The following is a 9,323-nucleotide window of genomic DNA, read 5'->3' on the forward strand; positions in this document are numbered from 1 at the left end:
CACTTATAGTGAATTTGTATTTGATTTTGAATAGCCTAGTAATGGGGCATTTTTTTATATTTTGATAATGAATAGGCTGACACATTAAGTTTAGCTACAGGATATCTCACCATCGTGCGTTTCCATCTCTTCCTCTCTCTCCTTCATTCCTTTCTCAAGTGTTCTGTCGCACAGTGTGCTCCTCAAACAGTGGTTGATATGTGGAGTGAAATAGGTGTTCTTATAAGCCCAGACATTTCTTTATGTAATCCCGTGTGAAAGCAGGGTTTTGATGGTTGCTCATATTAAGCACATGCTTTGCTATAAAACCAGAGTAGCCTACCCGGCATGATTGAAAAATGAAGACTTTCTCAAATCATCAATAGCCTATAGTCGCATTATGTAGCCCATATATGTTTGACATTCTAAGGTTTGTATCATTCACAAATAACAAATAACTCTAAATCTAGCATATAGGACCTGTTTCAAATGATTACTTTTACGCTCAACATAGCTACTTCATATGCACACTTGCCCCGGAATGGGACAAATATCCTTTCTATTTTATTCAGCTAAGTTCAATTATATTATTTCTACTATAAAAACATATATAAAATAATAGCCTGGGACTTATAAGCATATCTTGTCAGCTAAATGAATAAGCCTACAGCCTATGGCATGGAGCATAGCCGGGGAATGTAACATACAGTAGGCCAACTCATATTCTGTTCTTCTGAAATACATTTCCTATCATAAGATTTCTTTAGACCTGCCTAAAATAAATTGATTTATTGTGATGGTGTATAATAAATTGATTTATTCAACTTTTTAAAATGTAGATGTTCCAAAGGCGCGCATGAGTGGCTTGTATGTGGCTTGTAAGCGTGGAGACCTGGAAATGCTCAATTAGTTTGTTTATTAATGGTCAGTTACCATGAGACGGCAGTCTTTTGCATGACAATAACCGTCTGACACAATTTCATGACCGCCCTAGTCTGATCTGATCTGCCTGTCACAGAGATGTAATCTATGATGTTCATGGGTCACTTCAGGGATGCAAGTTAACCCAATAAATGTTTATACATAAAATAAGTAATATGTTAGTGGAGTGAAGACTATCCCACTTCAATGGTGTATCTTCATCTTGGATAGAGAATGGGTCAGGTTTCTAGGCTACAGTAGTTGAAGGCCTCAACATTCACTGGAGATCGACAAAGAAGAAAAAAAGTTGAAAAATAAATGGGGGGGGGGCGATTGTCTGCCAAAAATATCTTGTTGCTGTGCAGTGTTATCAATGGGAGGAGTGATGTTCTGATTTGTAGCCAAATGGATTTGGGGAAGGAGGTCAAGGGCAGCTCCATGTTATTGTTGGGAGGCAGAACAGCCTGATTATCAGCTGTCAGGTTTAGAGAGCTGTACATGGGGGTCAGGGACCCTGACAAGATCTTATCGGCCTGGGAGCCCACTCCATCATGGTCCCCTGTCTGGAAGATCAGATACTGGGGCCGCTGATCACTCACAGGGTCCGACACCAGGCATCGGCAGCTCATTAATCAGAATAGCCAACCAGTGCCTGGGTTACAACCACGATCTCTGCTCTTTTCTCACTCCCCAATCCAGGTGTGAGGTCTAACTGTAAGTTCAGAAACCGTCCGTCCAATTACTGCTACTCAATATGCAGGGCCCGTATTCATAAAGCTTCTCAGAGAAGAAGTGCTGATCTAGAATCAGTTTAGCCTTTTAGATCATAATTAATAAGATTACATGGACATGGGAGGAGACCTCTAATACCTCTCCTCAATGAAGATGTAATGGTTGATTTAAAACTTGGCATGGTAACATGTTTGTAGATGAGGAGCTGAGAACGCACACCCAAAAACAGTTAATGAAGTGCAGACTAGTGGCTTAAACTTAAACAAATGTAAAGTCTCACTCCCAGATCTTTATGGATATACCAACATTTGGCACACCATTCATATCATGCTGGGAGTATTATAATACATGAGTGTTCTTCATTTGTACATGGAGAAATGTTTCATAAATGTATCTTGTTCATGGACATTTGGCTGTGTAAACCCGGGAACATGTCATTAGTATGTTCTTCTGTTAAATCCATTTGTCTTTCTCATTTCTCTCCGTCACCTCCACGACCCTGTCTTCACCTCTCCCCATCCTCCATTCCAACCAACTGTACCTCCCGTCTGCATCTTTGTTTTCATTCCTGTCTTCTCTCTCTTTTCCTTCCACACCTCATCTCCTCTACCCACGGACCTCCTTTTCTATCCCTCTCTCCTGCCTGGTTTTGTCTCCTTCCATCTCTCTGCTGGTGTGGTGGTGTGTTATGCTGCTCAGAGGATCGTGAAAGCTGAGCTGGTGGACTACCCTCAGGACGAAGCCCCCATTAGACAAGAGACCAATCAGAGCAAAATCTGTTCTGTTCAGTAGTTGGAAGTATGTTTACACACAGTCACACATAGATGTATTTATCTCCTGAAATATATCTATTAGTGCCTGGTGTAAAAACACAATTAAAGCATCTTATAAAGTGGTTGTGGTGGTAATGGTAGCTGTTTTCATTGTATTTTAATTGTGGGAATTGAGTTACAGTTGAAGTCGGAAGTTTGCATACACTTAAGTTGGAGTCATTAAAACTTGTTTTTCAACCACTCCACAAATTTCTTGTTAACAAACTAAAGTTTTGGCAAGTCGGTTAGGGCATCAACTTTGTGTATGACACACAAGTCATTTTTCCAACAATTGTTTACAGACAGATTATTTCACTTATAATTCACTGTATCGCAATTCCAGTGAGTCAGAAGTTTACATACACTAAGTTGACTGTGCCTTTAAACAGCTTGGAAAATTCCAGAAAATTATGTCATGGCTTTAGAAGCTTCTGATAGGCTAATTGACCGCATTTGAGTCAATTGGAGGTGTACCTGTGGATGTATTTCAAGGTCAACCTTCAAACTCAGTGCCTCTTTGCTTGACATCATGGGAAAATCAAAAGAAATCAGCCAAGACCTCAGGAGACATTCTGTCTCCTAGACATTAATGTACTTTGGTGCGAAAAGTGCAAATCAATCCCAGAACAACAGCAAAGGACCTTGTGAAGATGCTGGAGGAAACAGGTACAAAAGCATCTATATCCACAGTAAAACGAGTCCTATATCGACATAACATGAAAGGCCCCTCAGCAAGGAAGAAGCCACTGCTCCAAAACCGCCATAAAAAAGCCAGACTATGGTTTGCAACTGCACATGGGGACAAAGATCATACTTTTTGGAGAAATGTCCTCTGGTCTGATGAAACAAAAATAGAACTGTTTGGCCATAATGACCATCGTTATGTTTGGAGGAAAAAGGGGGAGGCTTGCAAGCCGAAGAACACCATCCCTACCTTGAAGCGCGGGGGTGGCAGCATCATGTTTTGGGGGTGCTTTGCTGCAGGAGGGTCTGGTGCACTTCACAAAATAGATGGCATCATGAGGATGGAAAATTGTGTGGATATATTGAAGCAACATCTCAAGACATCAGTCAGGAAGTTAAAGCTTGGTCGCAAATGGGTCTTCCAAATGGACAATGACCCCAAGCATACTTCCAAAGTTATGGTAAAATGGCTTAAGGACAACAAAGTCAAGGTATTGGAGTGGCCATCACAAAGCCCTGACCTCAATCCTATAGAAAATGTGTGGGCAGAACTGAAAAAGTGTGTGCGAGCAAGGAGGCCTACAAACCTGACTCAGTTGTACCAGCTCTGTCAGGAGGAATGGGCCACAATTCATCCAACTTAATCTGGGAAACTTGTGGAAGGCTACCTGAAATGTTTGACCCAAGTTAAATAATTTAAAGGCAATGCTACCAAATACAAATTGAATGTATGTAAACTTCTGACCCACTGGGACTGTGATGAAAGAAATAAAAGCTGAAATAAATCATTCTCTCTCCTATTATTCTGACATTTCACATTCTTAAAATAAAGTGGTGATCTTAACTGAACTAAGACAGGGATTTTTTACTGGGATTAAATGTCAGGAATTTATTTGGGTAAGGTGTATGTAAACTTCCGACGATTAGCATAATTATCTGGAATTTTCCAAGCTGTTTAAAGGCACAGTCAACTTAGTGTATGTAACCCACTAGAATTGGGATACTTTGAATTGTAAGTGAAATAATCTATCTGTAAACAATTGTTAGAAAAATCACTTGTGTCATACACAAAGCAGATGTCCTAACCAATTTGCCAAAACTATAGTTTGTTACCAAGAAATTTGTGGTGGTTGAAAAATGAGTTTTAATGACTCCAACCTAAGTGTATGTAAACTTCCGACTTCATTGTATTGTATTTACTGTAGATCAGATCTGTAGATTTTTCATCTTTATTTTTACCACAACATTCATCCATTAGCTTGTATACTTGAGTTTACATGTTTTTCTGAATCTGACAAATGTAATGCATTTGAATTATACAAGTAGGCTTTGGGGCCTGAGAAGGAAGACCTGGGGTCTGCTTTAAGTGGTCCATATAGATATCTGGACTATCCCAGAACAAATTACAAATATTTAGTAGTATCAGTTGGGTAATTTAATCTTAAAATGTGTAATTTGTGAATAAATCAGATGGATTTTCTAGTGGCACCTTTCTCATATTTTGCCTCTGTTTATGTCTCTGTCTTTATGTCTGTGTGTTTCCATAGCGTGTGGTGAAGGCAGATATCGTGAACTACAGTCAAGAGCCTGTGGCGAGGACAGTCAACCCCCCGCGCAGCTCGATTTGTGTGGTGCAGTGACCCCCTCTCCCCCCACCTTCCCTCGTGCCCCTCCACAAACTGAATACAGCAGTGAGGGCCTCTGACCAGCAGGCTGCCCCAACACACTGGCCCATAGCCAGAGCAGGAGAATTGAGCTGGCCTGGTTCTTTCTGCTGTACACACACACACACCCTTCTCTCTCTCAACGCACAAGTCTTCAGAAAGTCTGTATATCAGTATTTCCTTTTTTTAAGGTTTTCAGGGTCATCGGACCAAGTACTGCATATTTTAAGATTTATATATGAGAATCTCTCTGTATGTACAGTATGTATATTTACAGCGACCCCACAGTATATTCCTGGTTTCAGTATTTAATATATTTTCATGAATTATTTTTTGAGTGGTAACCAGCTTTGGCTACAGCAGACACCTGTTGAAAGTTATGCTGAAAGGAAATGGGACCTCCACTTTTTTAGCAGTTTAAACACATTTGTCAATATTTCTTTTATTTTTGAGAAACTGTTACTATTTTGACATCTTTTTTCTACTATCTTCATTGTCAATTATTCTTTAAAGGACCATTTGATTGTATATAGATATGAAAAATATACATAAACCACTGTTTTCCAAAATGTATTTTTAATGATAGAATGTGTTTTCCCTTTGCTGTTGTGTATACAGATGCCATATCTTAATTTGATCATCCTGTTGTTGCAGGAACTTTCCTGCAAACTTGTAGTGTATTCAACATTTAAAAAGGCTTCTAAAGCTAGTATTTTCCACTTTCAGACTTAATTTGCCATAACTGAAAATATCCATTAATTATAATCGCATAACAATTTACAATTCCTGTTGCTGCAGGATTATTTTCCTGCTGTGTGAAACTGCCTCAAATTAAGATCCGATATCTGTATGCTTAGATATCAGGATTTGTTTTATCGCTCTAAGTGGTACTGTCCACACCTCCCACTACCCCCTCTCCCACAGCTCCCAGTGCTGAAACAGGAGTTTTGGGATGAGCTTGGGTAGGTCGGTGGGGCAAGGAGCTATTTGGGAGCAGAGAGTGGTGAAGAAAGAAGGGGCTGCTTCATTGGTATACAGATGTACGATTAAGCAATCAGGCCATAGGGGGTGTGGTATATGGCCAATATACCACGGCTAAGGTCTGTTCTTATGCACAATGCAACTCGGAGTGCCTGGCTACAGCCCTTATCTTGGCCATATACCTCAAACCCAGAGGTGCCTTATTGCTTTTATAAACTGGTTACCAACGTAATTAGAACAGTAAAAACAAATGTTTTGTCATACCTGTGGTATATAGTCTGATACACCACATCTTTCAGCCAATCAGCTTTCAGAGCTCAAACCACCCGGTTTATATTGTCTGTTATACAACAGGTGAGTCTAATCCTGAATGCTGATTGGTTAAAACCGCATTCCAGCCGGTTTCTATTCCACAAGTTACCACCGGCTAAATCTATGACATTAACATGCCTATATACTCTGTTCCATCTGAATGCGCAATCCACTTTCTCATCAGCCTAGCCAAGCAATTTATAAACTTGATCTCCACTATAAAAAGCATCTAGACATCATCTAATTTCTTTTAGACTAACATTTAATTTTCAACAGCAGAGATTTGTATACTGTAAACCTTGCTATCTGTCTCTCTGACATTTGCAACATTGTTTTAATATCACATTCAATCTCCAGCTGTCCCATAATAGTGAGACATGAGACAGGCAGGCAGCGTTTCTTAGCCAGTCAAAGTCATGAATCAGCTGGCATCCTTTTTATGGATATGTACAAATAAATGTAAATTTAAAAAAGTTCAAACGAAACAAAGTGCAGCTAGTTTGCAGTCTTTCCAGCTTCAGTTCGAAGTGATTGTGTTAGCTGTGTTGTTAATTAGCTCCTCTGAACCACAGTATCCTGACGAGTGAGCACATTTTCTATGCCAGGCGAAATTGCGCCTCATTAGCTCATTGTTATTGATGTATCCAAATAAATGTCACTAGAAAACTGCTTGTGCAATTGCAGCTACTTTACTGTTATTCTGACTGTAAGTTAGCCATAGTTGGCTAGCTAGCAAGCAAGGGATAAGAACGTTGCCAGGCAGTTTGGCAATGGAACATTTAGAAACTAATGACTGGGTCGCGCCAATAGATACAGAACAAAAACACTGAACGAATGGGTCGCGTCTCTGGCAACTGAACCAATAGAACGAACAACCAGCCGGCTTGGGTAGCAACCCTGGATTTGTGTCGGGACTGTATCTTGTGGAAGAATGAAATAGTATGAATAAATTTATGAAAATAACATTTTTAATTAAAATATGTAAATCGTTATTTGAACATGTTGGTAACCCGTTGTATAGACGCGATAATGCCCTCAAAGCCGGTGTTTGGAGGATATATATCGGGCATCATCACTTAAATATACCACGGCTTTCAGCCAATCAGCATCCAGGAGCCGAACTACCCGGTTTATAATCTTAATTTGATCACTGTTTTGTTGATGAGAATTTTTCTGCGCCGCAGGAAATGCAGATGAGATTTGTGATTTACATAAATTCACTGAAAACCCGCACCAACACACAGTTATATTAGCAGTGTTGCATTTTTCATGTAGCCTAATTTTGCCCAACCACCGATCAAGCAACATTATGGACTAAATCCTGTTGCTGCAGGATTATTTTGCTACGACAATACTGTTCAAAGTAAGATCCAATACCTGTAAAAACGATGTGCTGAATTTAAAATGAACCGCTGGCTTCATTTAGAGTGTGCTTAAGGAATATGTCACTATAAAATATAGCTTCTGCATTCTGAGTGCTCTACACAGTGCCCTTCTAAAAGGAAAGGTTTAGATATTTAGGCACTGTAGTCAATGGGATCTAGTTTTATTTCACTTGCCAATTAGCAGCTTGCTTGAACAACTGTGATTTCCCATTACTTTCAAGACTTAATAATAACATTAATAACAGATGTTAGTTAGAAAAAAGAAACTTTGTTTTAACCTGATCAATAAGGAATTTCAGTTTTTCTATTTTCCTGATTTCTATTTTTGTGTTGATTACATCTTTAATTGAAGCATCATTCAGTTTCATGTGATGCATATCAAGACCATATTTTGGGGGAAAACCTATGTAGTCCTAGTTGAAATATATTTGGCATAGAACAATTCTGTTGCTATTTCTAACCTTGACAATGGATAAAAATATAAAATTTAAATATGAACTGGAGCAGCTTAAAGGTATGACAATTCATCTTAGCTGTATGTTTATAGCCTTATTCAACTGTCTGTTGTAGAACAGAAAAGACTGCAATGAAGAACTGCTTAGACACATGAAATGTCTTCATAGGATCTTCATCTTGTCCAAACAAGTTGAATAATAGCCAACTTACACTCTTATATAAAAAGGTTATATCTATAAGCTAAAAGGTTTCTTTGTCTGTTCCCATGGGAGAACCCTTTCAATAAATATGTTGGGTTCCATGTAGAACCCTTTCCACGGTTCCCCCATGGGGACAGCCAAACCATTTTTTGGAACCCTTTTTTCTAAGAGTGTATACATACATAAATTATAGGCATGTGTTGTTTTGTACTCGTCCCTGCTTTGTCTTGTAGTTTGTATTTGTCAAAATGTTTTCTTTGACCGATATGTTGTACTTGCACACAGAGGATGTCAACATTGTATTTGTAGTACAACAGAAAATACATGACAGGACATGGTGACATGGTTGGATTTTACTCTGTAAACCATGGTGTTCGCCTTGTGTAAATTATATATTTGTAAATTATCTGCATTGTTTTGTGGAAGATCTTATTTATAAAATGCTGCTCACATTTCAGTGAGATGTCAAGAACTCCTCTCATTGGATGTAATTGCCTCTGTCATAAACACAAAATCTAAAAGTTAAGTATGAAAAATAATGGTATATCCTCTGTACACTTAGAAAATTGTTGTTTTAATGAACATTCAAAAGTGGTACAGACATTGTGTTTGTATATGAACAATAAAACTGCTATAAAGTGCAATAGTTTATATATTATTACTGATGCATATAGTTTCCTAGGTGGATTTCAGGAAGTAATTATTGTTATGTTAGTTTGTGAGGTTAATGTGAGTGTATGCTTCATTAACCCTTGTGTGTGTGCGCGTGTGAGCGTGTGCGTGTGTGTGCACGTGCGCTGTCATGCAGGCACACACACTTGTAATTGATTGACATGACTGATGATGACTGATCACCATGTGATTTTCCAACATATTGCTGTACGTTGGTCTGGACACACAATGTGGGTCATTTGTGCATATTTATCCTGTATGTTAAACACCATTATCTAAAACTGATTTTAAATTGGGTGGTTCAAGCCCTGAATGCTGATTGACTGAAAGCCCTGGTATTTTACTCTTCTAATTATTATTTCTACTCTTCTAATTATAAATTGGGATTTATTAAGAACATCAGGTTCAGCACTACAGAATAGAGTCCATGAATTAATTAAGCAATAAGGCCTGAGGGAGTGTGGTATATGGCCAATATACCACGACTAAGGGATGTATCCAGGCACTCTGTGTTGCATAAGCACA

The 9,323-nt window shown here is 38.8% G+C and overlaps 1 protein-coding gene across 2 annotated transcripts in view; it reads left to right on the plus strand.

The window, feature by feature from the left end:
- rab28 (RAB28, member RAS oncogene family) overlaps positions 1-5,365 on the plus strand; it is a 51,075-nt gene extending 45,710 nt beyond the window's left edge. Inside the window, exons 7-8 of one of the 2 annotated variants that reach the window (XM_029725350.1) lie at positions 2,332-2,430; positions 4,676-4,762. In XM_029725350.1, coding sequence (XP_029581210.1) covers positions 2,332-2,424 — 93 coding nt within the window. In that variant the 3' untranslated portion in view covers positions 2,425-2,430; positions 4,676-4,762. Of the gene's footprint in view, positions 1-2,331; positions 2,431-4,675 lie in introns of both variants that reach the window. The other variant, XM_029725343.1, reaches the window with a different exon arrangement.
- The last annotated feature ends 3,958 nt before the right edge of the window (positions 5,366-9,323 follow it).

This window comes from Salmo trutta, chromosome 3 (genome assembly GCF_901001165.1).
Source record: "Salmo trutta chromosome 3, fSalTru1.1, whole genome shotgun sequence".
NCBI lineage: Eukaryota > Metazoa > Chordata > Actinopteri > Salmoniformes > Salmonidae > Salmo > Salmo trutta.